Raw genomic sequence first — 14,969 nt, forward strand, 5'->3', positions numbered from 1 at the left:
TTAATCTGTGCAATATCCCAGCAACGGGTGGAATTATCCCCATTTTTAAAGCTGAGGAAACTGAGGCTTGGTGAGAGCAAGTGTCCCTCGAACCATGAGTACTTAAGGATGGGATTCAAACCCAGACCTATCTCACACAGGAGCCAACCTCTCTCTTCTTTACCACTTGGTGCTCTTGATTGTCTTTATTTATTGCCCTAGAAAGATATGTTCTTAATGAAATGGGCTCAGCCATTCCAAAATGATGGCTGCCTGTAACTAGACATGCCCGCTACAGTTAATTAGGGAAGCGGACCCCCACTGAGATGAAAACAGAGGTAGAAGCAATTAACTAAGAATCTCTCTGCAGAGAACAGTCACATCGTGGCTCTCCATTTCCCATTAAGAGTGGAAACTGTAGGAAAGTTACTCTCTGTAGGGAGTAGGCCAAGAAATGAGGCTTCAGTTTTTGAATAATCAACCACATTGATCTGGGAGCATGCTCAGTCACATTGCGAAGTATCATAAATTCTTGAATAGACTCTTTCTCCTCTTCTTTTGGGAGTCTCACACCCATGTCTCCCTGTCTCCCACCTATAAATGTAAAAGAGACTTCCTATCCACTGCAAGATCTTGTTCAACCTATCTTCCTGTAATAGTCAAAATTCAGGATTTTTCTGAGCTTGCTACTAAATTATAGAAACCATGTAGCTTTATGCATCAAGTGAGAATAATAAAAACTGCTCTAGTCACTTCCCAGTGGTTGTCCTGGAGCCTAAAGAAGCATAAAGCTTTTCAAAACCCCCAAGGGCCTAATATTGCAAGTGATTGCTCACAAGGTTGCTGTCAACTCTCTCCTTATGACTAACTCCCTAGGTCTCTGTCCTTGACTTTTCCAACAAATCTGTTACTCTATTAATTGCTCTTGGCAGTCTCATTCATTGTCATTGCTAGATGTTTCCACTTTCATAGGCCTTTTAGGGGTGGACCTGCCCAGGGACTCTGCCAGCCACAGCACATAGGCTGTCCCCCAGCCACCACTAAGTCAAACCACATATGCCCTGCAACTCCTCTGTTGTCTAGTAACCTTTAATAAACCCCATAAGCAGGTGTCTAGGGACCTGGCTCTGCCACTATGCACCTGATTTCCTAGGAGAATATGAGTGTGAGATTCAGGAAGCCAGAGAAATTAACAGGAAACTTTCCTCTGAGTATGGAGGAGTGAGATTGATTCACCCAAACACATTAGGCATTCTTAAAGTAAGTTTGAAAGAAAGGAAAGCAGCTTATCTTTATGGCATGAGTAGCACCTGGTTCTTCCAATCAGTGTATTTTTAACCTAACAGACTTGATGTTTTTAGCTATGCAAGAATGAACTTCCTAAGAAAAAATGATAAAACATTTTAAAAATAGAATTTTATCCAATCAGTCAAATACTTATTGACCACCAAAAATGTAATCCCTCGCAATGAGCCAAGTCTAACATGGAAATAGCTTTGTGAGTTTTGCAACCACACATATGGGGTTTGGTCACATTTTTATCTATTTCAAACTGTATTTTTTCCACAGAAAACAAAGAGGCAAAAAATTTAGACATTTTTCTCTATATGCCTAAAAGAGTCCATTTCCCTCTGAAGTTAGACAAAATGAAAACAAGCCACCAATAACAAGCCATTTACAATGATCAATGGGACAATATCATATGTGAGAACACACTGTGCCTCTTGCATATTTTCAAATGTCTGTTTCTTCCGTAAGAGAAAATCTGGAAACATACATCCCTCCTCAAATACATATAAATAGCATAGACTAAAACAAGATAACTACAATGACAAAACTTAATTCATGTCTGTAAATTGTGAAGCATACACTTCACCCAGAGGAAATAAAGTAGGCTATTTGTTTTTAGTACTTTCTCAGTGTTAAAATAACACAGTCATTGTTTTCCAATGAGAGTGCTGTTAGATCTCTTATCTAACCCTCCCTATACAAGCAACATGGGGTTGCTGTCTCTAGGCATGGGAAAGTCAGTTTAAGAAAGGGAAGGAGGCCGGGCGCGGTGGCTCAAGCCTGTAATCCCAGCACTTTGGGAGGCCGAGACGGGTGGATTACGAGGTCAGGAGATCGAGACCATCCTGGCTAACACGGTGAAACCCCGTCTCTACTAAAAAATACAAAAAACTAGCCGGGCGAGGTGGCGGGCAACTGTAGTCCCAGCTACTCGGGAGGCTGAGGCAGGAGAATGGCCTAAACCTGGGAGGCGGAGCTTGCAGTGAGCTGAGATCTGGCCACTGCACTCCAACCTGGGCGACACAGCGAGACTCCGTCTCAAAAAAAAAAAAAAAAAAAAAGAAAGGGAAGGAAATAATTCTCAAGGAGACATGTTTTATACATTATTCATCCTAAAAACTGGTTATGTGCCACCACCAAGAGAGACACACATGGTGAAATTTGTATTGTATTTCACCTTGAAAATGCACATTCTGCCATAAATGCATTCATAGAAGTCCAATTTCTTGAGTATCTTTTCCCATCCAAAAGATTATTAAAGTAGATTACAGTTGAAACTGTAAATTCAGGTATCATGAAAGCAGTTTTCCCCATTGTAATAGATTTCATTATAAAGGGGATAAAAAAGAACTAGAAAAGATTTCACTGCTATTTTCAAGACCCATCTTTTCTAGGAATAGAATTCTTCACTTCTAAAGATATAGGAAAAAGAGTATCCAAAGGCTGAGAATCATGTCATGAACATTACTAAGTCATGTGCAGAATCATATATTTAAAATTACTTGAAATAAATTATTTTAAATACTGATTTTTTCTTGAAAAACTGACACTCCAGAATACACTAGATTAAGGTCCTCCCTAGCCAAGAAAAGTAGAGACAAGGAGGAGAAGAAGAAGAAGAAGAAGAAGAAGAAGAAGAAGAAGAAGAAGAAGAAGAAGAAGAAGAAGAAGAAGAAGAAGAGAGAAGGGAGAAGGGAGAAGGGAGAAGGGAGAAGGGAGGAAGGAGAAGGGAGGAAGGAAGAAAGAAAAGCAGCCAAAAAAATTGGGGAAAGAGAAGTTATTGGACATTGTCAATCTACAAATATTTATTGAAATTGAAACTAACATGAGAATGACAACCACAGTCATAAATTTAAAAAAAGTGTATCTATCAGCATGTCATCTGTCAGTATTCAGGCATATGTTTTCTTCAAAAAAAAAAAAAAATACGAAATTTTTAAAGACACTTTGTTCTTAAGCAAACTGAAGACAGACAGAGGGGTGGGTTTTTTGTGTGTGTTTATTGTTGTTGTTGTTGTTTGCTTGTTTTCATTTTGGACCAATTCAAGGTCACTGAATCAGCAATCATTTTCCTCGCCAATGCCCATGGGAATATATTAAAAAGTTATTTTTTGAAGAGGAAGGCTGCCTCATCCCAAATATTGTCACACTATTTCTATGAGTTTTTTGTTGTTGTTGTTGTTGTTATTTTGTTGAGGGTAAGGAAAACACACACACACACACACACACGCACACACAATGCCCTGTCCTCACTGTCAGTGGAGAATCCCTGTGGATCTGTGGTCCTTTTCCCATTTAATAGTTTCTTCCCTGGGTAGTTTTTGGGAAGTTATATTATCTCCTGAACGGCCAAGGGTGAGAATCTTATTCCTTCCACGTTCTTTTTTTTAAAAAAGTTAAACTCAGAATAACTCATGGCATAAAGAAGGGCTGAATACATCCTCAGTTTATTGAGTGATGTGAAAATTGCCCATTGTTATTTGTGTCATTTGAGCATTTCATTTCCATAATATCTGAAATGTTATTTTATTTTTTTGTTCTATGTGCTCATTCGATGATCTTCATGTAGAAAGTCAGGAGGCAGAATTAAAAGCATTGTTCTTGCTGCATCTAAAGGAAGCTAGCAGGATATTTGTCATTTTTTTAGAAATAAATTTCTCTCTGATTTTTTTATCTGGGTCTGAAAGGCACAATGCAGAGAGATTAGTTTTTATTGGAAACCTGAGCACTTTGCACCTCAGAAACTGAAACAATCTAGTCGTATTTTCTATAGCCACTTATATAAGTAAAGTCAAATGAATTCCAAGTTCTGGAAAGCAACATGAATGTCTTCTAAACTTTATTTTTTCAGGACAATTGAGCCACCAGGCTATGTCAGAGCTTCTTCTTAGGTAGGCACAGGAAGATTAGCTTAGAATGGATGCTCAGAGCCAAGACACTAGAGAAGACAAAACCCAGGGTGGAAACTGGACTCCTGCCCAGTCCAAGGGAGGCTGGTGCAAGGGAGAATATATAAATATGAGAGAGGTAATCGCGATAGCAGAGTTTTTGAGATGAGTGGTCAATGGTAAATAAAACCAGATTGAAATGATCCATTTCAGTAGCTTATGAAAAAAAACTAGATTGGGAACGAAAGTGTATGATGCATTTGAAGGACAATGCAGAAAGAGTAATGCCAAGATGTGGTAATGGAATGAAGTATCCTCCCCTAGCCATTTATGCTACTTCACTTTACTTGCATGTCAAAACCCATAAATGATGTTTTAACCAAGGTCACATGGTGCAGAAAAGTATAGAGGATTTCTTTATTCCTTTTTAAAGTTATTATTTATAATTGGATGCTTTCTCATACAGATTTCAAGGAGAATCTCTTCCTAAAGTGGATATAAACATATACCCATTCTCCAGTTTCCTTCATTTGGCCGATTTTGGTAGTACCACTACATATGAAATCAGTGACTTACAAATGGTATCTTGTGACATGTTTTACATAGCAAGTCTTCATCTCAAAATTTGCGGTTAGCTTCCCCTGCTTTGAGAAGGCTGTCATGAATTTAGTGCAGAATTTGTTATATATTTGTTTTTATTGTCAAAGAGCTTCCAATTGAGATGCTAGAGGTTTTGCACACTCTGTTAGGGTATGTTGGATCATTGCTGGAAAGTTGTGAAGTGACACTCGAATTTGATATTTGTTGTGCTTAGCTGGATTAGTCCAAATTACATTATTGTTCTTGCTGAACTGCAGGATCTAAATCCTCGCTCTTCTACTTAACAGATTAATCTTTAATATTAGGTAAGTTACTTAAGCTCACCGTACCTTTCTTTCCTAATGGAGATCATAATAGTACCTTTCTCATAAAGCTGTCTATGAAAAATAAGCCAGTATTCCTAAAGTCCACAAAACATCGTCTGGCACACAACTCTCAAAATCAGCTATCATTATTTGTATTATCATTGTTAGCTTTATCATTAGGGCTTTATCACCTGTCAATTACTAACCGTGGCACCTTGTTCATTTCTGTGTGATACAGCACAGGAGGTGTGAAACTCAGAGCATTTGTAAAACACTGCTTGATTCTAAAAGGGACTAAGTATAAAAGTAGAATACACGTATGTAGAGGCTTGTAAATCACAAATAACCTCAAGAGCTGTGGTCTGAAAACATACAGCTAAATCAATGGTGGCTTGAGAATCCCCAGTGAAGGGTGATATAAGACTCTCACTATACCATATAGAGAACAAACCCTGAGAGTAGTAAGTGGTTAACTTTTATTCCCCTACCACATTTCTTTGTTGTTGTTGTTGTTTTGTTTTTTAATCAGAATTGTGTATAGCCTACCCTTCTGTTTGCTCTGGCATTGTCTTCCTAACACTTCCAAATTGGCTTCCTTTGCCAATTTCAGGATCATCTCCCACTGTATTTATCTCAGATGAGACTTTGTTCTCCAGTGTTTGTTTTTAATTCTTTTCCTAAACACACCAAATCACAACTACGCAGTTCCACAAAGTCAAACTCATTTTCTCTGAGACTTTATCAGGAATCATCTCAAGATTGCACAACAGACTCACTTTTAATTGAAAATGTTACATCCTTAAATTCCTCTGAGGAAAGATTGCAGCACTTTCCTACATAGCTGCTTACTGCTAGACTTTCTGATGAGGTTTCTACTTCATTCAGCTGGCTTTAAAGACTGTACAAGTTGACAGTTTTCCAGGTGAGATGAGGGTCTTTTTGTCCCTTAGTTTATCAACTGAACTGGCATTTTGACAAAGAGGTCTGTAATTCCTCCTTATGAGGTTTTAAAATATATGTGAATCAAAGTCAGGGTGTTTCTCATTGCACTGAGTTTACTGCAACAGGAGTTTACAACAGGAGTTGCAGTAAATTCACTGCAACAAGTACTGAGGAGGCCCTCTCTGAACCCTAAATTCTTCCAAGACATGGTCTGCATCAGCATCACCTGGGCTTTGGTTAGAGATGCAGAATCTCATGTAGGCTTTTACATGGGCATCTTGCATGGAGTTGAGGTTTGGGGTACAGGTCCTGTCACCTGGGTAGTGAGCATAGTACCCAATAGTTGGTTTCTCAACCCACATCGTCCGCTCTCCCTCTTGCCTCTACTAGTCCCCAGTCTCTGTTGTTTCCATGTTTATGTTCTCGTGTGATCAATGTTTAACTCTCACTTATAAAAGACAACATCTGATACTTGGTTTCCTGTTCTTGCATTAATTAAGATAATGGCCTCCAGAAGCATTTATGTTGCTGCAGAGAACATTATCTCATTCTTTCTTATGTCTACATGGTATTCCATGGTGTATATATATCTTCTGTATCTATAATAAAAGGAGAACTTTAAAAAACTAAAAAATAAAATTAAAATATTATTACGTTTAAATAAATAAATAAGAAATGCAGAATCTCAAGCCCCACACCACACCTTATGAATCAGAATCTCAAATTCTTTCTCATGGACAAGGGCAGACTGGTGGAAAACAAAACTTATGTGATGACCCCAGGAAGTGGGACCCTTTCCATCTTTTGTTGTTGTTGTTGTTGTTTTAAGTTTGTTTGCTCTGTAATTGCTCTTTTTCTGAGGAAACACAGTTTGGGATGGAGGGATGGAGAGAATGGACTCTGAGTATATTTGATTCAGACAAAGCTTATTTTCTTTTAATTGAAATGATAAGGGGAGCAGAAAAGGACAAGCTTTTAAATGAGCCCCATGTAAAAATGGTCATTGTAGAAAAAATATTCAATTGCATGCATAAATAGTATTTCAATGGCAAGCATCCTTCTTAGTGTCACATGTAATTGAATTCGGCTGATAAATAAGCCTTGCATGTCTTCTTTATGAGAAAAAGTGCTTATGGGTTTTACATGTAATAAGTTCAAGGGCTTTGAAAAGTTCTGGATGATTTGCATGCAGTGTAAATAATTTAAAAATGTGAACTATTGTTACGAAGTAAAAGCAAGTATACTATCAAAATTTAACCACAATGTTTACAGGCAACTATATTTTTAAATATTTTATTTGAGCATTATCTCAAGACCAGAAAGGCATTAACATAAACTACAAATCATGAAGGCAGGAATTGTCTCAGAAAAAAAAAGTGTTACAACTAAATAGATAAACTGGGGGAAAAAGATTACTCCTGAAATGTAGATGGACTGTTATTGAGCTACATATCCTGTAATATCTGAATAATATAAGACCTACTTTTTGAAGGAAATTGTTTTATTTAAAATTTCCCATATGATTACCCTACTACCATAATTTTCATGTGATGTTACAGAGTATATATTACAGTGGTTCATTATCTAAAATTGATTAAAAATAAAATGGTGATGGCTGAATAGCTCCTGTCTGGCAAAAACCTCTCACAGATAACAACTACAAACCCTGAACAAAATATAAAAAGAAATTATCTGAAGATCCTGGAGAGAGACCAAGACAGGGAGATGCTAGAAAGAAGATGAGACTTTAAAATGGAAATAGTTGTGAGTAGAGTTCCCATGGTTTTATCCCTTTCCAGGACAGGTAAAACTCTGATAGAAAACTCTCGATTTTACTGACTTGAACAATAGAAGACAGAATTTAGGCCAACTACAGCTCCCCAAAAGTGAAGGAAATAAATCTCAAAAAGAAGAGAGTCAGAGAAGACGGTCCTCAGATTCTGTGTATACACTTGTGTGTGGTCTTTTACTGACCCCATAACCATGTGAATGTGAAGGAGCCCATGAGCATGTCACACTTGTTCAATATGTATTTTTTAGTGTATGAATGAAAGGATGATCTAGTAGCCACACCCTACATAGAACATTCCAACAAGCTAGAATACCCCATATCAAATTTATTTACTTTAAGAGGTCTGACAGAGAAAAACAGAACATCTCAAGGTAGGATTAGGGCACCTTTACTAATCTTTAAAGGAGCTTTTTCCATTGTCCCATTGTTTGACATTTGAAAGTTTTTTAACACTTGAGTAATGAACCACAGTAAACTTTGTTTCAGATGAAAAGTGTTCTTTTATGTTGTAAAGCGAAAGGATAGATGGAAAAGGATAAAGAATGCTACGAAACGATGCAAATGGCCATTGAATATTCACATGCCCCTTGGACAGTCTTTGTGTATACCCAAAGGCACATATGCATGCCCAGTCTGAAGACCATAGTTCAAAGGGAAATACCTGTTCGACCAAGACTGCAGGGGATAAATGACAGGGTATAGCAGACCTTAGGGACTGCTATCCTCTAAAGAACCCACACTGGAAACCTAGAAAAACTTGACAAAAATTTAAGATGCCCCCACAGGAATTCACCCAGCATTTTAAGTTTTCTATTGATGTCAGCAGCCTGACCCCTGCAGGTATGTACTGATCTTTGCAGACATTTGTAAGAATTAATGTGCTGTTAGGTTAAAAGTTCCCTGGAATTTATTTGTCAGATCATAGATAAGCAGCTGTTGTTTGGATACTTGATAAAATAATATTGAATTAGGAGTTAAAATATTTTCAATCGAACAACATTATAAACACTACCAAAAGCCATATTCATTTTGATTTAATAAGCAACTGCTGCTCACTCTCTATATAAATATTATTGGGTTTAAGTCCTGAGGGTGGAGATGGAAGAGGCAGCAGAGATTAAAATGGATCAGGTAGAAACATATTTAACAGCAATTACAAGTTCACTCAATATGTAATCTAGATATACATTAAATAAAACTTAATAAAAAAAATTAACCTGACCAATTTAACCAACATAGACCATAAATCTTTACTATTCAGTCTCTCTTAAAATGTCTATTTCTTCAGGTAAAATATTTATAAATTGACTTATTGATTTGTCTTCACCTGCTCAGGTAAACATCACTTCACACTCTTCCTTCTGTGCTAAAGCGAACTGATGAGAAAACGTTTTTAGAAGCTTCAGGGAAATGTAAATAATTATCTTTAATCATTAGAGATCATGCTGAACATATAGCAAAGTTTATTTCTGTTTTGAAACAAAACTTGGCAGAAATAAAATTGGCAGCTTTGATTCAGTGCAAAGTATTTTGGAGTTGGTACTCTTTAGACCATTTCAAAATAATTTTTAAATATTTTATTTATTAATATGTTTGTATAGTGGGGTATGTGGTTTTAGTTGTTTGCTGTAAGTTTCCAAACATATTTATTTGGCCCCCTAATAACTAAAGAAACGGGGAAGAAACTCTTCAGGATCTTCATTTTGCCTCAGTTTTGTCCATGTGAATTTGAAAAGTAAATTAATAGTCACTTCTTTTACTATAAAGTAACCTATATTGCATCCCCAAAAATAGAAAATAGAAAAGTTGGAAGAAGAGTAGAATGTGTGTGACTTTGGCAAAATCTGCTAATCTGTTCCTTGTAAATTTTCACACAAACTGGATAGATTATTTAATATTAATAACACAAGCCCTACTAGTTTGATCCATTTTTTCTCCTCTGACTTAACTGAGAAGAAAATTTTTAACTGTCTTAAAGTAGGCTACAAAAATTACCTTTTCTAGAAATCATTGTACATTGTGGCACTTATTTGTTTATGTATGTGTCTCCCCAACTGAAGGTAACTTCCTTGATTGCAAGCATTGAACTTTATTTTTGCAGCCCTAGCCCAGGATTGGACACAAAAATGCAAGCACAGTTACTGCATCAAACTTAGCCACCGTTTTGAAAAACCAAAAGATCTTATCTAAACTGTGCATTTTAATCAAATCCTGGCAGAATATAGGAAACATATGGCTATTCTTTTAAATTATCCTTTGCCAAATGTGTTTTACAGCAAAACAAAACTAAAACATCTCACAAAATTTTCCTTAATGTATTATTATACCTAACCATATGAAATCAACACAGAAGTTGAATCTAATATCCCAATTTTACCAATGAGAGGGAGAAGTTGCAGTTGTGTGTGTGTGTGTGTGTCTGTGTGTGTGTGTGTGTGAAAGCTAAGAGTTTTTGTGCACATGAAATGTATCATGAGAATTAAGTATACCCTGATAATGAAATATGCACAAGCTTGGCCCTTGCCAAAGTTTTCAGAGTGCTTACTTTTCGCAGCAATTCCCTGGATCTTATCTTTGTGAACCTGTCAAGATGGTAAATTTCTTAGGAATAGGGACTCTGACAACTTTGGATCTTCCAGCCAAATACAAATACAATACAAGCTCAATAAATATTTGATAAATCACATTCCAAATCTGCATTCTTTATGATCAGTTTTCCTACTGTATGATTTCAGAGAGTGATAGGGTAAAATGTGTGTGTAATCCCTTCCTGAGGTGTTGGCATTTTAGTAAGGAAAACAGCTTTAAGCTAAAGAAATGAAACCATATGGCATTTCAGGCATTCTGAAGATGATGGAAGACATTCTGAGAGGTGAGATAGTATTCCTTAGCTCCCTGTTATACCTGGTAATAGGTCTGTGGTGCAAATGGTGCCAAGAATAGTTCATGGTGGATTTTCAATTGCTTAAAAGTAGGACATAGGCCATGATTATTGCTTTTTGTTGTTTTCACAGATCAGCTCTGGTCTCCTCTCTATTTCTCATACTGAAGCTCTTCCTCTACCCCCACCACAACAGAAAAACACCTCAAAACTTTGATTATCTATTATAAGGTTGCTCTTTTCTTAAAAAACAAAAATTCCAAAACAGTTTACATTTGGAAGCACTCTTTGCCCCCTTATCAATGGTTCTTGAACATATTGCCACACAAGATTTCCTATGTTATGTAGATCAGAGGAATTTTCTTAAGTGTCCTTGAAAAATATAATAGGAAATAAATTAACTGCTGAGCATCTATCTTGTATAAAGTTTTGAGGTTGACTTGATTTATTAGATTAAGGAAAAACTGTTCTGTAATTCTGATTCCATTTTAATCAAATTATTATAAGCGCCCTTTGGGGCATTTTGTGGAAAAGATAGATGAAATAGTGTACCCAGTCAAAAAACTGAAGGATCCCTTCCACCTGAAAGTTACATACTGCTCAACAAACCGTATATTTTTATTAAAACATGAACTACTAGTAAGGGCACTGAATAGTGTTACGACTCACTGAAGCCAAAGTGGATAGCATGGCTTTTACTTACATATCATTCACAGTGGCAATTATCTCTTTTTATGTTAATGAAGAAAATAAAATAGAGTATAACTCTCAAATTTTATCTACTTTTGACTTCAAGTATTTCTTGTTTAACTTGGGAGTGATGCATTTATATTATTTGAATATAGATTTTTGTCTTGCAATTTGGGAGATCATACTACTTTAAACAAAATTACACTGGTGTGACTTACCTTTAGAAAGCTAGTGAAAAGTTGCTTAGCTTATTTGATCTGAGAGTGACTTCCTTAATACCCCATGCTGCTAATTAGGAAACCATCTCAGAATGGCGGTTGGGACTAACCCTAATCAAGAGACCCCATCATTTTGTTTAATGCCTAGTTTACTCCACCCTTGATGGAAAGGTTATAGTTAAGTCAGGGGCTATATGACAATATCTTATTCATGTTGATACTCCCAGAGCTGGCTTAGTTCCTGGCTCATAGCAGGTGTTCCATAAATGTTTGTTCAATACAACTGAATTACCTTGAATACCTTGGGTACAGGATTCTTAACCAGGGGCCTAAATTAGAAATACTGGAAAATAGTTTGAAAACAAAAAGAGAGATGAGGTATGGTTATGTGTATTTGTTAAAAAATTCTCAAGTGACACTGATAAACCACCTTAGTTATGAAACATTGATCTAAGTGCTAAACTATTTTTGTGAAAAATTCTAATAGCTTGATCACCTGGATATTTCTAATTATTTTCATGAGGTGTTTATTTCTAAAATGAATAGACTGGTGATTTTCAAAATTTGTGTGAGCTTTTGAGGCCTTTAGCCTCCAAACAATATCTTACGTCAAACCCAAATATGGTCAATTGTCATTTTTATTCATGAATTTCACCTTTGAAAATTTGTTTTTTCCTATAAATTATTTGTAACCCCCAAATCAATACTAGCAAATTCACTATCATTCACAGACACTCACAGAGTGTCCAGAAATTGGAGTCACCTGATGTGCAGCTCCCAGCTGAGGTTAAACAAGGCAATGCTCTGTGCCTTCTTGTTTCAGTTCTCATACTATAAACAAATGTCCTTTTTGTGATCTATTTATTGCCAAGATTTTTACATTTTTATGAATTTTGTTGGTGATTTTACTGTTTTAAATAGCCACCCAAGTATAATATTGAAGTGCTGTATGGTGTTCCTAAGTACAAAAAAGCGGTGATGTGACTTACAGAGAATATGTGTGTGTCAGTGAAGTTTTCTTCAGGTAGAAGTTATAGTGCTATTGACAGATTTCAGTGTGAATGAAGCAACAACATACGTTAAATAAGGTGTCTTTAAACAAAACACATAAAACAAAGTTAGCTATCGTTTGCTGGATGAAAATGTTGTGACCAGAGGCTTATAGGAACCTAACCATGTGTTTCCCCTAGGAGCAATGGCTCACTATTTGCTATTTCAGTTTTTGAAGCAACTTTATAGACCATAACTACTGAAAATAACAATAATTAACTGTATATAAAATTTGAAGCCAAAAATTGCTCTGGGTGACAAAGGCATAAGACCATCATCTTTGTTCTCTTCCCATCTCCTTCTCCCCACGTGACAGCCTCCAAACCGTATGCTTAATTTCTGGATCCAGAAGGAATAGGACTTTTAAATAAGAATAGTCTTCCAAATGAATCCAGAGTAACAACTGAATTTCATATTTTAGTTATATATTTGGATGTTAGGTAAATATAGCAAGTACTTGCTTAGAAAATACAAAACTAGCATTATATTAAATCAAATAATCCCAGTTAGGAAGGTAATCAGGTGGGGGGAAGGGAAGCCAGTGCTTTTCTGAGCCAAATATAAATTACTTTTAGATTAGCTGGTGTTTTTAATTATCTGCACCACTGTACCACTTTGGTCAGAATCAGAGGTTGATTCTACCTCTGACAATGCCATATCTGCCTTCTCCTGGGCCCAGGGGGCTTTTCCTTATGTTCAATAAACCCTGATAGAAAAGGAAACACAATATAATGTCTGTTGGCTCAGCACAACAGGTTCTGAGTAAATGAATTACTATTCTTATGCATTAAATAAAATGCATGGTTTGGAAAAGGTTGCTACAGTACTGAAAGTCACTTCATGGCTATCTTGCTTTTTAAGGAAAAGGCCTAAAATGCAGTCAAATTCAAAATAAGAAGCAACATAATGTAAAACAGAGTATTTGGTAAAATAATAGTAAAGCAAATAACTACTCCCTAATACCTAAGATTTTGAATGCTAAATTCTGTTGTCATTATTGTTGTTGTTATAGTTGTTAAGAGATCAGCACAGCTAAGTACCCTCAGTCAGGCATCCTCAACTGGGGGCATTTTGCTCCCCAGGGGAGATTGGGCAACATCTGGAGACACTTTTGATTGTCAAGAGTGTGTGGGAGATGCTACTAATATCTAATGGATAGAAATTAGTTATACTGCTAAACTCCCAACAATATACAAGGCAGCCCCCACAACAGCAACAAAAAACTACTCCAAAATGCTAATGTACCAAGATGAAAAATCCTATTCCGGGAGTGACTAGTGAATAAAAGTATTCCGTTATGCAGTATAAGCAATGGTTATTTCTATACAGACAACAATATTGATCTGACCCTTCCAAGGGTATAGCTCCTATATCTGCATTGAGTTCTCAGCAAGGATGCCATCCTAATCTCTGTGCCCAGAGAGGGCTTGATCCCAATATGTAAACCAAGGCTCCCATATGAAAACAAAAGCATAAACAGCAGCTAGGCTCAGCATACCTCCTGGGTTTAGACGTGAAATTTATCACTTGACTCTCTCCTCTTTACTGCTAAAGGGACATCATCAACAAATCAGAGAATTTCAGGAGAAGCATTAAAAATATCTGGGTTATTTGCTTCATTGACCATAGAAAAGGGGCCATAAAAGTCATGCATCAAATCCCTAGATAGTGCCTAAGATTATGAGTCTGACTAATTGAAGGAAAATGATCCCATCTGTGTAAGTCTCCAGAATGTAACAAGGAAGAACATTTTGTGGACTAGTTTTCCACTGGCTTATTTGGCTATTTACATGTAATACCAGTGATCTGTGCATTCACTCTGATTTGTGGGTATAGCGGGTGGCACATGTTTACAGATGCTTGGGAAACTGCCTTGCAAGCTGAATGTAGATACTTTGGCTTCTTTTCACATTTACTCTGTGTTCACTGCCAGATCTTCACCTGTGTCTTCCTCTGAGTATCTTCCTTTCTTTCTGACAGGTGAGCTGCAAGATTTTGCATTTTTTCCACCAGTACATGATGGCCTGCAACTATTTCTGGATGCTCTGTGAAGGGATCTATCTTCATACACTCATCGTCATGGCCGTGTTTACTGAGAAGCAACGCTTGCGGTGGTATTATCTCTTGGGCTGGGGTATGTATTTTCTGCAGCTAAGTTTTGAGCCACTTTCACCTCTGTCTGTATGCTTTCAGTCTTCTTCTAGTCTTGGTCTCAGAGAATAGAGTAAAGTCCCAGGTCCTTCAAGGAATGATGGAACACAGGTACTGGCAGGAGTTCAGTCTCCAAAAGACTTGTAGAAGCCCTTTAACAATCTCAATCCAACTGTGCTGAAC

At 36.8% G+C, this 14,969-nt stretch overlaps 1 protein-coding gene across 1 annotated transcript in view; it reads left to right on the forward strand.

Annotated features, from left to right (window-relative positions):
- CALCR (calcitonin receptor) overlaps positions 1-14,969 on the forward strand; it is a 152,079-nt gene that overhangs the window by 118,216 nt on the left and 18,894 nt on the right. The window contains exon 9 of the mRNA XM_007982144.3: positions 14,616-14,769. Within this exon, the coding sequence (XP_007980335.3) occupies positions 14,616-14,769 (154 nt within the window). The remainder of the gene's footprint in view (positions 1-14,615; positions 14,770-14,969) is intronic.

Source organism: Chlorocebus sabaeus, chromosome 21 (assembly GCF_047675955.1).
Source record: "Chlorocebus sabaeus isolate Y175 chromosome 21, mChlSab1.0.hap1, whole genome shotgun sequence".
Taxonomy (NCBI): Eukaryota; Metazoa; Chordata; class Mammalia; order Primates; family Cercopithecidae; genus Chlorocebus; species Chlorocebus sabaeus.